The 17,579-nt window shown below is 46.7% G+C and overlaps 2 protein-coding genes across 3 annotated transcripts in view; both read left to right on the top strand.

The window, feature by feature from the left end:
* numb (NUMB endocytic adaptor protein) overlaps positions 1-10,604 on the top strand; it is a 34,335-nt gene extending 23,731 nt beyond the window's left edge. The window contains exons 4-9 of the mRNA XM_079286933.1: positions 5,233-5,307; positions 5,946-6,086; positions 6,192-6,396; positions 6,549-6,848; positions 6,999-7,142; positions 8,466-10,604. Coding sequence (XP_079143059.1) covers positions 5,233-5,307; positions 5,946-6,086; positions 6,192-6,396; positions 6,549-6,848; positions 6,999-7,142; positions 8,466-9,199 — 1,599 coding nt within the window. The 3' untranslated portion in view covers positions 9,200-10,604. The remainder of the gene's footprint in view (positions 1-5,232; positions 5,308-5,945; positions 6,087-6,191; positions 6,397-6,548; positions 6,849-6,998; positions 7,143-8,465) is intronic.
* A 624-nt stretch (positions 10,605-11,228) lies between these two features.
* exd2 (exonuclease 3'-5' domain containing 2) lies at positions 11,229-17,151 on the top strand. Of its 2 annotated transcripts, none has more exons than XM_079286421.1 (10): positions 11,229-11,313; positions 12,054-12,124; positions 12,215-12,630; positions 12,912-13,168; positions 13,368-13,494; positions 13,831-14,141; positions 14,358-14,464; positions 14,664-14,799; positions 15,202-15,570; positions 16,257-17,151. In XM_079286421.1, the coding sequence occupies exons 3-10, from the start codon at positions 12,256-12,258 to the stop codon at positions 16,471-16,473; spliced, it is 1,899 nt and encodes a 632-aa protein (XP_079142547.1). In that variant the 5' UTR covers positions 11,229-11,313; positions 12,054-12,124; positions 12,215-12,255; the 3' UTR covers positions 16,474-17,151. The 2 variants fall into 2 exon arrangements, with proteins under 2 accessions (XP_079142547.1, XP_079142546.1); XM_079286420.1 differs by having other exon boundaries at positions 12,215-12,645.
* Positions 17,152-17,579: the final 428 nt, after the last annotated feature.

The raw sequence follows: 17,579 nt of genomic DNA, 5'->3' as shown, positions 1-17,579 counted from the left end.
GCAGACCATGCTTGAGAATAATGAAGTGTTTTATGAGTACAATGTAATTGACAGTAAAACACTTCCATTGTCAAACCAGTTAAGGCAGAACACTATCATAAAACGGAAGGTGTATAATGCAAATGAGAGAACACACAAATGCAGCACTGTTTTCCTACAGTGCTTACATCTATACACACACACACACACTTGTACAGACACACACACACAGGAAGAAGTGAACCCGGCAGCACAGTAGACAGAAGCACTGTATACACACGTAAGCATACATGCTCCTAAAGAAACCACAGTAACTTGAGCACACTCATCCAAGCCTAATGAACACACACACACACTGGTGCGTGGTGAGGTCACATGGTGTACACGGAGCCTCAGGCTGGGAGGTCTTATTGAGTTACAGTCATTTTAACAGGGCGGACAAAATGGAGCCAACTCAGAAGGAGAGATGATGCTTCTGCCTTCTGTCCTCCTGCGGGCCGCGACTATCTGACCTCCTCGGCCTCATGATGTTTCCTCCTCTGTCTCCTCCGCCGCTCCACCCATAGGCCTTCTGTGTTAGCCAGCAAGGACGTGGCTTTATTGAACCCCGTTCATAAGTAGGCTGGAAGAATTAACTTTTTGCCACACTTGAAATGCGAGTCAGTGCTGCTGGCAGTCGAGACTTTACATTTTACCAGACGGCAACCTTCCGGTTCTGATGAGTGAAGCCAACGCGGAAGTGTCTTGAACTTGCATTCTCTCTACTGACCAGCAGGGGGCGACTCCTCTGGTTCTATAGAAGTCTATGAGAAAATGACTCTGCTTCTCTCTTGATTCATTACCTCAGTAAACATTGTAAACATGAGTTTCACGTTTTCTTCAATACAGCATGATGTTCATTTAGTAAATGATGCTCCATTTAGAGTCAAACAGACCATAAAGCAGAGTATGCTTTAGGGTGGGCTTCCTGTGATTACCTCTAAACTATGTCACGCAACACTATTTGCTCTGTGTCCACGATAAAGACAGACAGACAGGCAGGCAGGGAGGTGCCGGGGATATCAGACAATTAATCGCCGGTTGGCTTTTCCTGCTCCAATGTACCGTCATTACATCGGCCTTTAAAATCCACCGTCGGTCGACCTCTAGTAACCGGCGTCGTTACATTCCTGCTCAGTGGCCTCAAGTCGAGCCCTGGTCCGGACGTGGCGGTTCACCTGTGTGCCCCAGAGGCTCACCTTACAGGATAAGCCTGAAAACAACCACAGTGGGTTGCATACTGTGTTCCAAGATGGTGCCCATTCATTCGAATGAAAGGAGCTTTTGCACAGTGCAGATTCATTTTCCTCTCTTCCAGGTGTGCCCCCCCCCCCCAAATCAGTATTGTTGTGTCCTTCCCCTGGTCTGCTGGCTTGTTGAGTAGACTTGACATTGAGATGCCGTCACACAGGCACAAAAGCATTTCCCTGGTGAAGCTGTGGAAACACTAAATCTCCACAATTTAAAAATTCATAATACAAGAGTATTAACATTCAGCACCAGCGCTCAGAGCAGTGGACCTGCAAACGGAGTCGAGCCGAGCCAACCTTCATTTCCGACTAGTTTTGTCGTGATTCTCAGACGAGAGTAGGCTTGTAACGTGTGCCGTCCGTCCACCATGCTGTTATTCTGTTTGCTCTGTCTACAATGACGCAGCTCACAAAGATGATTCAACTGACAAGATGATGTCTGACTCGGGGGGGTTCTCTGCTCATAATTCGAATCATGGAGGTTTTCGGGGACAGCCCGACAGCTATTTGAGGTCTCTGTAAACAGTTTTATGGACATCTCTTTATTGTACCACATCTATAGACTCAGGACACAGTGGGACGGCCCCCGGTGCCAGTTATCCCTGTCAAAGCTAGATTGTCCAGACTAGAACAGGGCCGGCCTTTAAGCAGATATACAATTAGCCCCGATAGATCCCAGTTCATCCTCGCTGACTCTTTAAAATGCAAACTGTTGCCAACCAACAAATACAATACCTACTGGCTGAGAGGCTGTGAGTTAATATTTCTCGGCAGTAAACTCTATTTCCAGAAGCAAATGATTAAATTGGTTAGGAACCAGGCCCACACCTGTAGCCACTTAAGGACTGATGAGGGCCGTTTCCTTAAAATCAGCAGCACATTCTGGCAGCATCAGCATCTTTTTGTTGTTTTGAAACAAGACAGATGAAGATGCTCTCTGATGAATATGGAGGAAGAACGTGAAATAATGTTCCCCGTATGCTCCCTGTGTGCCTGGAGGGCGCCTGGTGTGTGTGTGTGTGTGTGTGTGACAGCTCTGAGCCGACTCCATTGTTTTCCCAGCAGCCTTTGGGAGAGTAATGAGAGTTTTCTCACAGCTCTGCGACCCATGACTCAGAGGGGAGGATGGAGGCGGGAGGAGGAGGAGGCTGCACTGCAGCACCATCAACCTCCAAACTGCCCTTTTGTTGGGTTTGTAATCATGACATCACTTCCTGGTGCTGTTGGCCGATAGCCGAGGTTTAGAGGTGCTTTCTGTGTTGTAGCAGTGGGAAAGGTTTTGGAGCTCATAGTGACCTGGAGTATCTCGTCTGTGTAGACTGGGTGGAGAACCTCCACCATGTGAGCTTCTCCCAGTAGCCTCAGGGTCATGCATGGAGAGCTGCAGGATGACTTTGACTTTATGGCTCTATTGATGCCAACCCAGGAAGTTAGCATCGTACTGATTACCTCGACAAAAACAACAATCTGGAGCTTGTCGTGTTAACCACAGACCTTATTTCAGGCATCAGAGAACTGGAAATGCAAAAATGCTGACTCATTTGTGGGTTTTAGGACTCATTCCTGCAGCGCTGTATTGACAACATATCTGAGTTCATCAGACAGTGTGCATATTAACCGGGGCTTTTAATTAAGATGTTTTGTTAGACATATTATGAAAAGCTGCCTAAGATGCCTTTCCACCCCGACTACGAGAGATATTCCCTCACTAAACACAAAAATAAAGAATACTCACCAATCATGTCAAAGTGTGTTTCATAAGGAACTTCCTCCTTCCTGTGCAGCGTGGTGGTAAACCAACATGTCTATTTATCAGTGATAACGTACTCTCTCCTGTAGTAGGTGTAACTGTCATACGTTTGTAGAAAGTGTTGAAAGAGTTGTTGCACAAAGTATTCCGGTGACAAACATTTCACCAGACGTGTTGCACATCCTGCTGGTGGTTAGTCTTGTGTCTGTGGTTCAGAAATGACTCGTGCCACCATTACACAGTCTTTTCTCTGCAAGGTTATCTATTAAAAAGAGGTAAAGTATGTTCAACATTTATATCATCAGAAGTAAGTCTGGTTGGCTTCAAAGTTTCCTGCTTCAGTTGTTTCATTTTGGCCTCGTTGGCTTCACCTTTCAAAACTCAGCTATCCTTTCTGCCCAGAAAGCTTTTTACCCTTCGGTAGTTTCATCCCAGTTCACACGTTGATTATCTGACATTGTGTTACCTTTTTGTTCGTGTTGTACAAATTCTTTTTTTTGTCTTTTTAAGCAGGTTTTTATTGTGGTGTTGCAGAGAAATGCCTCCGATACCCTAACCCTCCCCCACACGCCCTCCCATTCTAGCTATCGAAACCCTGTAGAGACTCTTCTCCACTAACCGTAGCGCACTAACGCTAGCTGTGCAGGCTCTACCACCATCTGCATGTCTCTGTGGTTCTCTCACACACACACACACACACACACACACACACACACACACTAGCAAGCACTTAGCTCATTCCCAATGAATCTCCAGCGCTGGTTAACGCGTTAAATCAAGCATTAACATGGTGCTCGGAGGGCCGTCTCCACCAGGAGCAGAGTGGCACTCCTTTTCACAGTTTATGGGGAGGAGAGGAGCTCTCAGGGAGTGTATGTGTGTGTGTGTGGGGGGGATTAGGACTTGGCCGGGTCTGGTGGTAGTGGTTTCTTTATTCTTTATGTGGTTACGGCGGCCTAAACTTGACCCCCGAGTCTAGTCACAGGCACGACTCGGAGCTCAAACTGCCGTCTCAGGGAATCTGTTTGTCTGTTGAACAACCATGGAAGGACCACCTCTCGGTCTAGGAATCAGAGGGGAAAGAATGAAATGTGATTTGGGATTTTCTCCACCACACACACTCGCACAGACACACACCAGACCTCTGTGTGGTCTTGTAGGGTTGTTGTTGCTTCTTTAAATGATATATATAGAACAGAGGGGTGTCTCCTCCTGCTGCCGGGAGGTTTACAGGCGTCCAGTGTGGCGGTACTAACGGTTACAATCATCAAGACAAGAACAACCACAGCATCACCCATCAAAACAGCCCTCAGTGTGGAGCTACCTGATCCATTGCTTCACCCACTCACTCACTCACTCACTCATAACCCGGCTTCACCGCCACCAAAAACAAACAACCCCAAAATAAAGAATCCCCTCCTGTGGCCTCCAGACAATTTTTAGACTTCCTAAGGTAACATTTTCATGCCTTGTTCCTCCCCCCCTCCCCCATCTCCTCCATCCTTCTCACCCTCCCCCCCCTTTTTTTTTTTTTTACCACATCCAATTCCAGGACAGGAAATTCTTCAAAGGATTCTTTGCAAAAGTAAGTTGTTGTGTGTGTCTCCTTATTATGAGCATTATCATTTTCACGTAACACCTTTTGATCACATCTGAAGTCTGGAAGAAACACTCATACACGGGGGGGGGGGGGGGGTCTGTGTCTGTGTCTGTCTGGAGAGACAAACACAATGATGCATGTGTCTTTGAGCAGGTGGGGTGGTTTAGGCTGAGGCGGGGCACTTTTGTGTGTGTGTTTTGTATTAACAGGCCTTCTCTCCCTTCAGCTTTCTTCCATCAACCGAGGATGGAACAATGAACATTTTGTGTGACTGGACGTTTACTTTCTGTGCACACACAAATATTGTCATTGTTTTTATTCTAACCAAACACTTGTCGACTGCATCTGAGCACCAATTCTCAAACCAACCTTCTTGTTCCTTTCATTCAAATTTGGGCACTCAGAAAAAACACTTCTGATTTGTGTCTTCTCTCTCTTCTCTCCTGGTGCTTTCTCTTTGTTTACAGGTGTGGTTTGTGTGTGTGTGTTGACTGGCGTTTTATGACTTGGTACCACGGAATGAACGGTACAGAGGAAATTCACTGGGGCACGGAGAGACTCAACGGTTTCCTCGTTTCTTACTCGTACCTGTCCCTGTTGTGTTCTGTTTGCAGGCTGGAAAGAAGCCAGTGCGCGCCGTGTTGTGGGTGTCAGCAGACGGTCTTCGTGTTGTCGATGACAAAACAAAGGTAAGAAGGCCCTTCTTAAGGCCTCCATCAAAAAGACAGCGCTGTCACAGGAAGTACGCGTAGCTTTGAAGGTGGAAGCTGCTGAGCTCCAGCAGCTGATAACGGTGGTGAAGCTGTTCTACTGCTGCTCGAGTGACCTCCAAGAGGCCCTCTTTGTAGATATGCACTGGTTGCACCTGCAGGAGTAGATTTAAGTAGAGTGAACAGTAAAGGTTACAGGGACACCTGCTGCAAAGCTCTGGTACTGCACCAACCCTGTTCTACGGTTTCTGAGAGGCTGATGCTAAGGTTTCACGGCAGCTGTAGGTTATTAAATAGAAACATTAAAAAAAGACAAAGAAAGAAATTACAATTATAATTCCTCTTTTGTCTTTAAGCTTTATTATTATTCCCGTGAGTGAGACGTTATTTGTCAGGTTCATGGTTTGCTCAGAGAGCAGCGACGGGTGCAGACTACAGCTTCTGGAGCCGGTGGTAGTTTTATTCGAGCGCTCTTGAAGCCAGGCCTTCACATTGAAGAGCTGTTCACTATGAAATCACTCAGCCCACATGTTGAACTGTCTCGATTGAGTGTCACTTAACTCCGACCATAGTGTTTAAGCTCAGAGTAATGAGGTGAAAATGTGTGTTTTTTGCAGGACCTGATCCTGGACCAGACAATAGAGAAGGTGTCGTTCTGCGCTCCGGACCGTAACTTTGAGAGGGCGTTCTCTTACATCTGTAGAGACGGCACCACGCGGCGCTGGATCTGCCACTGTTTCATGGCCATTAAAGACTCGGTGAGAAATCATTTAATACCACAATATTATTTCACTGGGAGCTTCGAGTAAACAAGACCATTATATTAGTTTCATACTTTATTCTTTGCATGGTTTCTCTCTCAGGGAGAGCGTCTCAGCCATGCTGTGGGTTGTGCCTTCGCCGCCTGTCTGGAGCGAAAACAGAAACGGGAGAAGGAGTGCGGGGTCACGGCAACCTTCGACGCCAACAGAACCACGTTCACCCGGGAGGGCTCATTTCGTGTTACGACAGCAACGGAGGCGGCAGAGCGGGAGGAAGTCATGAGGCAGCTACAGGATGCTAAAAACGGTCTGTATATCTAGTGCCGTCTAGACACTGTTATTCCCTGAACCGGGAAATGACTCGGCAAGTTTAAGAAACATTAAAAACTTCCAGCTGCAGTTATTGCTTCATTTATTCATGGTGGCTTCATTTTTTTGAACGTTGCCCTTCTCCAACAGTAGAGACAGACGTGAAGGTTGCTGGCAACTCAGCCACCAGTGTGACGAACTCCTCAGCGCACCCAACGGGAGGCTCCCCCTCGCCGTCGTCCTCGCCGCCTCTCTCCATGTCCACCCTGGGACCCCAGGTGATACCGCGCCGACACGCACCGGCCGAGGCTCTCGCCAGGCAGGGCTCCTTCAGAGGCTTCCCGGTCCTCAGTCAGAAGACGTCTCCCTTCAAACGACAGATGTCGCTGCGCATGAACGAGCTGCCCTCCACCATGCAGCGCAAGTCTGACTTCCCCATGAAGAACACCGGTGAGTTTGGGACCCTGATCAGCTCTCCGTGTCCTCGGCTCCCTTGTTGTTCTACACAACCTGTCTAGATTCCTCGAGATGAAATCTGCCCTCTCCTCTACGTGTTTTATGTTTGCTTCTAATACCTTGTCTCTGCTGGTTCCCCTCCAGTCGCTGAGGTAGAGGGAGAAAATGACAGCATCAGCTCGCTGTGCACTCAGATCACCTCGGCGTTCAGCGGACCCCCAGAGGACCCCTTCTCCTCAGCACCAATGCCCAAACCAGCGTCATCCCCTCAGTCTCCTGTAGCACCAGGTAACATCTGCTTTGTGATGAACTCAGTCGATTACTGGGTTCTCTGATTGGATTCAACTAGATTTTAAAGAGACAAATCGCATGCTCTATTATCAACTATCATGTCTGATGATGTAGCATTAATAAAAAAACAAACATGCAGGTTTTAGCTTCTTGTAGCTATTCAACTAAACGTTTAGAGACATTAGCTTAGAATGACTGTAGTGAAGTTGTAATCAGTTTTGCACTTGCCAGTCAAAACCACAATCAGGGGGAATGAGGCATTGCACACTAATTCACTGGTTGTTTGCTGCAGATAACCGCCAGAACCATCATCCGTGGCCAACTTATCTGACCAACAGCCTGTCATTGCCCACAATTTGGCATTAAGCGCTGTAGGAAATAGAGACTTCCAGTGAAGATAGTGTTGCTTGCACTTTAAATTTGCAGTTAAAGAACGTGCACTCGCTCCCATTTTTCTCATAACGTTTATTTTATGCGTGTGATTAACACCTGTTGATTAACTGCACGGTAATGTTGTGCTCGTCTAACAAAAGATCGGTCCACGCCAGCCGACACACAAGCGTGCTCGTACTAGCTTCTGTCTCTTATCTGCTGTAGTGAACGGCACGTCTCCTGCCTTCTCTGTTGTTGCTGTTGCTGCTACTGCTGCTAACCCCCCAGTTCTGCCCCCCGCTCTGCCTGCTCGAGACACTAACCCCTGGGCTAAAACTCCAGCAGGAGCCCCGGCCTCAGCACAGCCAGGTAAGCAGCACATCAGAGAGGCTAAATAGGCACAAATACGTGATGGGGGACATGCACCTTTGAGTTGAAGGTCCTCTTATCCATGCATCATTTCTTAATGATACACAATAACTGGGTGTCAATAAGTTGTTTTGGACACCAAGACAAGTTCCTGTAACTTCATTGTACATGAAAAAAGACTCTTGGGAAATAAATAAATCCGAAATATGTGTAAATAAATATGACGCTACAGATCTGCCTGAATGTAACATATTCGGCCTATCAGCAAGAAATATTACCGCACATTACCCTCTGCAAAATGGTGAATTTACGCGTCAGTTTTTGTATGATTTAAACAAATGTGATATAACGTGTTAATTAAAGAGCTTGAGATGTGCTTGTAGGCGGACTTTGTTACCTGTGAACAGAGGCAGACTGGCTGTTTCCCTCTAAATGTTGAGCTAAGCTACGCTAACCGGCTGCAGGCTGTAGCCTCATATTTAACAGATAAATATGAGAGGAGGTATCAATCTTCTCCGCCACAAGCCGAGAACAAATCACTCACTTTGTTTTGCCTTTCTGTGTACTTTCTGCAAACAGGAAGTAACTGGTCATCGCCTGCTCCGGTGATCGTGGTCCCGCCCACGTCCTCCCCGTACACGTCCTCCCACAGACGCACCCCATCAGAAGCCGACCGGTGGTTAGAAGAAGTCACCATGTCTGTCCGAGGCCCGCAGCCCAATCCAATCATGCCACCCGCCCAGTTCACTGCCCCTGTGGCGATGCCTGTGGCGCCCGTTACCTCGGTGCCCTTCATGTCCTCTCTGCCCTCCACCGTGCCCATGTTGCCCCCCCGCCAGCCCGCCTTCCACACTCAGGCTCCGGCCTCCTACCCGATGCCCAACGGGCTGCCGCTCCCTCAGCCCCGCGTGCCCGTGGTCGGCATCACTCCTTCACAGATGGTGGCTAACGTGTTCGGCTCGGCCACGCAGCCCCAGCCGTTCCCCGTCCCGGCCTCCACAACACCCCAGCACCATCCCCAGGCCGCCTGCCACATCAGCCCGTTCATCAAACCCCCGCAATCCAACGCGGTGACCCTCGCTCCCGTCCAGCCGTCCAACGGCAGTGTGGCCTTTAACGGGGCAGACAACTGGGCTGCTCCGTCCCAACTCGCTCCCTCCTCCCCTTTCACCCAGCCGCCCCCAGACCCGCCGGAGGATGCCTTTGAGGCCCAGTGGGCAGCCTTGGAGGGCCGCTCGCGCCAGCGCACCACACCCTCCCCGACAAATCCCTTCTCCACTGAGCTGCACAAGACCTTTGAGATCCAGCTCTGAAGACTGTGTTTGAGTGACTGTACTGGACAATAGGGAGGCCATTTTAGCCGGGGGAGCAGACGGATGATTGACTAAAGAAGAGAGGGGAATGTCCCCCTTGCCTCTCTTCATCTCGGTGTCAGTGGACGAGCTCAGCAGGACCGAAAAGAACCGGGAGACGGGGAAGAGCAATGGGTGAACCAACAGGGAGCCGAACTCTGCACAGCAGTGAGGGGAGGACAAAAAACAAAAGCGGTTGCTGTTCACAAGGGTGCAGCTCCCCAGGCATTTCATCAACATTGTCTGTATAGTTTTGTTTGTGCTGTGCAGCACAAGCTCATCGTTACCCGGTGGAGAATCTGTACCACACCTAACCCCCTGTCCGCCCCCTGCCGGCCCACTTTTACTCGGTCAAGCTCCCAGCGCTCCCAGTGGACACGACGAGACCTCCCTCACCTGGCAGAGGAACTGCAGCACTGAGAGAACTCAGCTTCCAGATGAGAAGTTCTCATTAATAACTTCCCAGTCAGAAGAATAAAGTGAGACAATGCCAAAATCTTTATTTTTATGCATTAAGTATATTTTAAATAGCTTTGGAATCTTAACAGAAGAGTTGTAAGTAATTGTGCCAAAGGCACAGGCTAGCTACAATGAGACAAGTTTATGTTCGTGTATACAAGAAATGGCCGTATATATTATACATAAATATATATATATATCTATAAAGAATCTATACTGTACACACAACTCACAGCAGTGCTAATTTTTAATGTGATGTAAAGAGATTTTGTGAAGGGACAGCTGCTTTACTTTTGTGTTTTGTGTTATTTTTGAAGAAAGATCTCTTTATCGCAGTCTGTTGCATCCTGTGATTGGATGTGAAGCATCTCACTGTAAATAAGGTATCATTGCAGCAACAATCAATGTGGACCTAGCAATGGTGTCGGTGCCCAACTGGTTGCCTCTCTTACCTGTGCTCAGTTTTTACTAGTTTATAGTACACATCAGTACTTAATATTTTACTTCTTCTGTCTTCATTGTCATTCTTTTTTTGTGTTTTTTTTATTTTATTTAACAGTCATTTCCTGTCTCTCCACCTCGTATATAATTTTTTTTAAGAAGTAGATTTTTTAATTTAAATTTTGCACACACTAAAGTAGATGATTCGACCTCACAGGTGACCGTGATCAGAGTTAGTCAGGTGACCTGCTCCGCCCTCCGTTAGCCTGCCGTGGTTTTGACTGTCAGCAGAAAAAAAACGGTTTCATCTCTCACTGTCTGATTTATGTTTTTATTTTTATTTTTTTTTAAATCAAACCTGTGAATATGATCTGTTATCTGATCTATTTTTCCATTTTGTAATTATTTCATTACTTTATTCCACTTCTTTGGAGAAATATTGAAGCTGAAAGATTGAATAAATTGATGGTGGTAAAGGAAAAAGTAGTTTGTGTTCTTGAGTAAATACTGTCATGAAATCCATTAACATTGATAATAATAATAATAAAAGTGGCACTAGTTATTTGGGAACAAGCTGAAACAAACACTGCTTCCAGCTTCTCCCATGTGAGAATTTGCTGTTATGATTGTAAATTAAATATATTTTGGTTTTTAACAGTTTGCCAGACACAAGTTCAATATGTCACCTTGGACTGGGAAACTTGTTTGGCCATTTTTTTTTCATTATTTATTGCATTTAATACACAAACATAATCAGTCAAATTATTCATAATAGAAAAGAATGGTTAGTTGCAGCCCTAGTGCAAACGCATGCACATTATGCTTAGAATAAAATAATGAACAGCAGGTTCCAGGAGATTTTACAGCTGATTGTTAACATTACTGACAATTATTTGCACTTCTACAATAAACAAAGACAAAACCTGAGTTAGGATGCATTTATACTCTACAACCAGATTAAACAATGCTGTAACTTCCCCAGTGGAGCAGATTCTTCTGGATTGGTCTTTCCTGTTGCTATCCGGCCGTCCAGCAGGTGGCGCTGGCTGGAGAGCCGCGTCCCGGTGCAGCAGCGTCCTCATAAATACAGCCCGGAAGACATGGAGCAGTTCAGTAAAAGGAAGCAAGAATAAGATGTTCGTGAAACTAGCGGTGTATTGGTTAAACACGTAGAGGTAAGACTTCAAGGTTCATATCGTAGTACACCGACGTATTGTTCTGCTGCTATGCAGTAACGTCTCTAATTCTGCCCAACGACAGAAGAAGAGTTAACATGCTAGCAAGTTAACCGGCTAGCTATAGTGGCTAACCAGGCTACCGTCGGTTTAACTTTCACAAGAAAAGAAAACTATAATAATTTAATGAATTAATGTTTTAATCAGTCTTTTCTTAAAAGCTTATTTCCAATTGAGGTGACAACGTGAAACCTGGTTCAGTTTATGACGCAGCTAACGGTCAGAGCTAGCAGAATGTGATGCTACCGCTAGCTTTGAAGCTACCATCTCAACTGAATGACAGTTCACGCAAGAGTTTAACTGGTTGAACTCGTATGAACCGTACAGCTTATATATTTAGCAGCTATGTCTTCAATTAAACGGGCATCACTGTCAATACGTAGCCTTTTAAATTAGAATAAAGTAGACTGCAATGGCGAAACGACTAACAACGTAGCTAACGTGACAACTTGACCTGTGACCGGTGTTGCACTTCATTCTGTGACCTATTTAGCATTGCCAGCTGGTGCCACGGCATACGTTTTACATCATGTTTTATCACGTACTTTACTTATTGTCTGTGTATCACGTAATTCGGACTTGATATGGTGCACTGTGTGCATTCTATAGATGACAATAAAACTTGATTTTGGATATTTATTTATTTATGACGTGTGGTGTTGCCTTTTTTTCTCTTGCAGAGAGATGCAGTGCCTGTCCAGATCCCAGAAACAGAGTCAGGTTTACATGGGATCCCACTGACACAGGAAAGGTAAAACATCACTCACCTTTTCATCAACAAACTAAAGGTTTTACACATGCAGATCCAGCCACTCGTGTGTTGTTTTTTTTTGGGCTCTAGATTTTCACTTTTCTGCCAGCTGAGGATCACTTCAAGCCGACATGTCTCATCGAGGGCATTTAACTGCTGTCATAACAGTACTGGGAGTGACCTTAGGCGGGCTGCTCATATGGCGAGTCTACCGATCAAAAAGGAAGAGGCTGCCTTCCGTCCAGAAGGTGGCCGATCCCGTGGAAAAGGACCTTAAAGCTGTGGAGCATCAAAACAACCAACCGCCACGTCTTCTGGAGAAGGAGTTTAATGCTGCGGAGCGTCCCACCACACAGCTGCTGCCTCCAGCACAGATCCCGTCCTCTGAACAGCTGCTGGCTGTGAATCCGGTGACGGTGAGCTCTGAGGAGGAATGGCAGCGGCTCTGGCCACTGATGCAGAAGGAGCTGTCGGTGTTCCCCGTGCTGGGGCTCGACTGTGAATGGGTAAAGATCAAAGGCGTAAGAAATACCTTTTGCATGTTTTTACATAAGAAGAGGAAAAATCCACCCTGAATGATTCTACATAGTTTAACATATTGAGCGTATTCCTGTTGGTAACGGGCTTCATACAGACAACGCACAACACACAGCTAATGAAGAATGGCGTCTGAGTGGATACAGTCAGTAGAGAGAGAGAGAGAGAATATCAGACGGGTGGAATTTTCTTGTAACATTTCCATCGCTCTCGTGGTTTTGTCTCACCCGGCTGCCGTTTCCTGTTGCAGATGTCGGTGAAAGGCCGAGCGTCTGCGGTCTCCCTGCTACAGATGGCCACGTATTCGGGTCTGTGCGTCCTCGTGAGGCTGCTGGCGTTTCGCAGCGCCCAGCAGCCGTTCCCTCTCAGCTTGATGGAAGTCCTGCGAGACCCGCACGTCCTGAAGGTCGGCGTCGGCTGTTATGAAGACGGCAAGCGTCTGACGAGAGACTACGGTCTGCCGCTGTCGTGCACAGTCGACCTGCGCTACCTCGCCTTAAGACAAAGGTACCGGCTGTCTCTGTTTCACGTGTTCATAGAGAGCAGACTTCTTCCTCTTGTTTGTTAGTCACATTATGATATGTAAAATGCGATTTTATTAATCCTGTAAATTGTTGCTGATAAAATAATGATATTGAAATGTAATATCCAAAAGTAATGTATGTGAAATGCAAATGATCCTCTCAAATTGTGTCTCCATCTTCAGGCAGACTCCGGTGAATAACGGCCTCAGTCTGAAGTCTCTGGCAGAAGATCTGTTGAACGTGTCTCTGGATAAATCTCTGGAGCTGCGCTGCAGTGACTGGGAGGCAGATCAACTGACGCTGAAGCAGGTGGTGATTCATTATAACACAGAGAGCTCCACATTCTTCATACAGCTCATTGTTCACGTCTGCTTTAGAGGATTAATCAGCTTTAAGAAAGGAAAGAGCAGCGAGGTGGTGGTGCCTCAAGTTAGACCAGCAGGAAACTGTCCCGGTTGAATAATCGGTACAATTCTGTCATGTAAAGTAATGAGTATGTGTACATAAACATACAAGTTGAGGAATATACGATGAGACTCCCCAGGTTGAAATAATGACATATTTAATAACCTAAAGCATAGTGACATTATCTGGCAGATCAAACTGCTTTCCTCTAATTTCTTTTGTGTCGTCCGTTCCTTCTAGATGACTTACGCTGCCAGAGATGCCCAAGTTTCCATCGCTCTCTTCTTCCATCTCCTCGGCCTCTGCGCTGAAGCTGGTCCCGAATCTTCCAGCGGGGGCTCTCACTCTGAGTTGGCCGCCCGCTGCCAGGGCCTGGTGGACGTGCCCTTCAGGGGCCGAGGAGATGCAGAAGACAGGGCGTCGGACGGAGAGAGGAGGCGCAGGACGCGGAAAACGCCCACGTTTGAGAGCCCGGAGTCTGGAGATCAGCAAGTCCCAGACCCTCGAAAGAACAACAAGAAGAAACCACTGGGTGTGGGCTATTCTGCCAGGTGAGGCCGGCGCTATCGAAACTAAGAAAACTGTTCCCCACAACAGCTGGAAATTAATCTGCTTTTGGTTATTGTTGTCTCTTAACCGTTCCAACTGATTCTGGGAATGAAATGTCAAAGGCTAGATGCCAGTTACGCAATCTTCTGAATTTCTTTTCTTTTATCTGAATAATCGCTCTCTCGCTCTCTCTCGCTCTCTCTCTCTCTGTTTTACAGGAAGTCTCCTCTCTACGATAACTGCTTCCTCCATGCTCCTGATGGTCAGCCTCTGTGCACCTGTGACAAGAAGAAAGCCAAATGGTACCTAGATAAAGGAATAGGAGGTACACTGGATAACGCGCAACGTGTCAAACATTAAAACACAATGTCAGAAAGTCTTCATGGTGTCAGCTACAACATTTAGAAATATCTCCGTTCATTCATTCATCCGAAGCGTTTGCTCTCCACATTGTTTAGCTTGTGATCTTTTCTGCGTTTGTATCTGTGAAGATATGATCGACATAATCTCTGTTTGTGACCCAGTGCTCCAGAGCGAGGAGCCTTTTGCGGTGAGGCTGCTGTTTGAGCCGTCGGGACGTCCCGACTCCCAACAGGACTATTACCTCACTGCCAAGGAGAATCTCTGCGTGGTCTGCGGCAAAGCCGACTCCTACATCAGGTTTGACAAGTTTCACCAACATCACTTCGTCTGAAACACTTACTTCTTTTGTTTTCTGTTGAGGGAAAATGGTAAATTTCTATATCCGACAAGGACTGTAATTAACAGTTCCTTTCATTGTTTATTGATCTGTTGTCGTTTGTCCACATGCAACGATTTCCAGTGATAGAAAAGCTGTGAATCCTCACATTTCTGAAGCCTGAACCAGCACTTTGTGTTTTTTGATAAATTATTTCAGTACATTTTAAAAAGGCCCGTTAGCCGAGTTACATTTCCTTTAACTGAGTGGCCAACAGCACCATAAAAACACTTTAAGTGTTCTGCTTTTAAAGATTAATAATTCATTATGAACTTAATTACGTGACGGACATGATTCATTCATGTTTCCCTGTGGTCCCACAGGAAAAACATAGTGCCACATGAGTACAGGCGGCATTTTCCCACCGAGATGAAGGACCACAACTCCCACGACATCCTGCTGCTCTGCACCGCATGCCACGCCGCCTCCAACGTGCACGACAGCGTCCTGAAGCAGCGCTTGGCCGACGAGTTCGCCGCCCCTCAGGGCTGCGAGGAGGGGGTTCGCCTGCTGGAGGACTCGGGCCGACGGCGGGTGCGCTCGGCTGCTCGGGCTCTGGTCACCGCCAGGGACGAGCTGCCGGAGCAGCGACGAGAAGAGCTGCAGGCCGTGATCAAGAGCTTCCTCGGCTACAACGAGGAGCTGGAGCTGACGGACGAGGCGCTGCAGCAGGCCGCCGGGCTGGAGACGAGGTGAGCTTCCACTCGGGCTGCTGGATGACACATTTACACTTGGACCAAACAGAACCATTCGATTATTTAGTGTTTCGCTTATATCAGCGTGGTTATTTGGTCCCATCGGAGTTTGAAAGTACTTTTTCTCTCCTGAACAAAACTACCTGAACCTCTTAAACACTCGAGAGATAGAACTGGGAACACAAGTTTGAGTGAGAGTCCAAAACAAAGATGGGACTGAACCAAAAATTTTAAATACCCTCAAGCAGTGTTACTTGATACAACAGAACGGGAGATGCTCAAAACAAGATCCAATATTAATCAGAAAACAAATGAGCAGTACTGAATTCATAAACTTCCAAATATACAAACATTATGTTTAAGTAACTTCGCTGCAGTTGGTGATCCTTTCTGATACTGAATTACTTTATTTATTTATGAAAATGCCAATATCCATATTTTGAGTGAATAGAAATAGGTGGATATATTGGTTGTTTTTATTATTAATTCACGTAAATCCATCAAATTTAAGACACTAATTCCACATTTCTTGTTACTTTTTGTTTGATTAATATATCGATGAAGGCTAATGCCGGGTAACGATATCGGCCAGTTCGTGCGTTGGCTCTAATCGTTGCGCGCGGTCTCTAAAGAGCCGAGTCCGGCAGCGAGCCTCCCTCTGACTGCTCCTCTCTCCTCTGAAGGATTGTCAACGAGACGTACGTGCCTCACGGTCTGAAGGTGGTGCGAGCCAGTGCCCAGCAGGGCCTGCGGGGCCTGATGGACCTGGAGTGCCGCTGGAGGCAGCACTTCCTCATCGCCATGCGGCCTCGCCACCTCCCTCCTCTCTGGTCAGTCAACCACAACCACAGCAAGTTCCTCCGCAAATACGGAGAGGACCTGCCCATTAAGCTCAACTGACCACAGGCTGCTGCTGCCGACCAGGGCGGGAAACGGGATTCCCTCATCTGCCGGTTAACCTGCCGGTTGGATTTGAGACCGTTAATTCTACAAGCCAAATCGCTGTTTTGTTTTTGTTTTAGTGAGCGGATGAATGAACTAATCTAGCAGTGGAGACCGTCACGGTGCCCGCATGTTGAAGAGCCCGAGATGAGTGCGTGTGTGTAAATGCACTCGATCTGTAATGGACGCCGGGCGCCGTTTCACTCTTCTTTCTAGTGCCTGTGTGATGCTGCTAGGTTGCCACCCTGAGACTCCACTGGTGGAAGGAAGTCCAGCACTGAATCTGAAGAACACTAAACATAATGTGATTGCATATGAACACTTTTTTTATCATGAAAAATGTATAATTATTTATGAAAGGTTAAAAAAAAAATTAAATTTAACAAGTGATTTTTTTTTTTAGAAGACGCTGCAGCCTGCTCTTAATTCCCCCTAAATTGAACTACACCCCCCCCCCCCCCTCCCCTCGTGCAGGTTCGCAGCTGTCGGTCTGAGAATAAATGCTTTGCTTTGCAGAGGGTCGTCTTAAAGTGACCTATGTGATTTCAGCGCTCCGCCCTGCGTATGTTTTCAGTCTATTGTCTGTTTTAAGTCAATAGATGAAAGTTCCCCAGAAGCTTCTGGGGTGAAAATGTGTTCCGTCTCATTTGTCTGTTTTTGCAGAGCGGAGCCGAACGCTAGTCTCGGTAAAGTTGGCTGCTCTGGTTTATCATGTCACACTCGCGATGTTAACGTCCTGCTGCTGGTGCTCCTGATGGTTGAGGACGACCTCCTGGCTCATGTTTTAATGAGCCTCTCAATCCCCAAACCTGACCGGAGACTCGTCGCAGCATCTCGTTCTCTCTTTACAGCCGTGTCACCCATGACGTCGTTTTTACAGAATCCAAAATGCACAGTGAAGAAAAGATGCCAACTTTATCGATTTAGAAAATCACCTTAAACCCTTTCGCGAAGCAGATTTATCTTTTTGAGCGTGATGAATTTATTCACAATGCAGCTGCTTTGTCTTCGTATTGTTCTGGATGTAAGCCCTGAAGCTGTTCACTATTCCTAAATTGTGAATG

This window comes from Melanostigma gelatinosum, assembly GCF_949748355.1.
Source record: "Melanostigma gelatinosum genome assembly, chromosome: 16".
In the NCBI taxonomy this organism is placed as follows: domain Eukaryota; kingdom Metazoa; phylum Chordata; class Actinopteri; order Perciformes; family Zoarcidae; genus Melanostigma; species Melanostigma gelatinosum.
This window is presented reverse-complemented; position numbering and strand designations above follow the sequence as displayed.

What these genes read in the sequence shown, in the direction of transcription:
- exd2 (XM_079286420.1), top strand. Translation starts at nt 12,256, where the DNA reads ATGTCTCATCGAGGGCATTTAACTGCTGTCATAACAGTACTGGGAGTG. An exon ending in AATGGGTAAAGATCAAAGGC is followed by an intron (nt 12,646 to 12,911) that starts GTAAGAAATACC and finishes TTCCTGTTGCAG; the next exon opens with ATGTCGGTGAAAGGCCGAGC. An exon ending in GCCGCCGGGCTGGAGACGAG is followed by an intron (nt 15,571 to 16,256) that starts GTGAGCTTCCAC and finishes TCTCCTCTGAAG; the next exon opens with GATTGTCAACGAGACGTACG.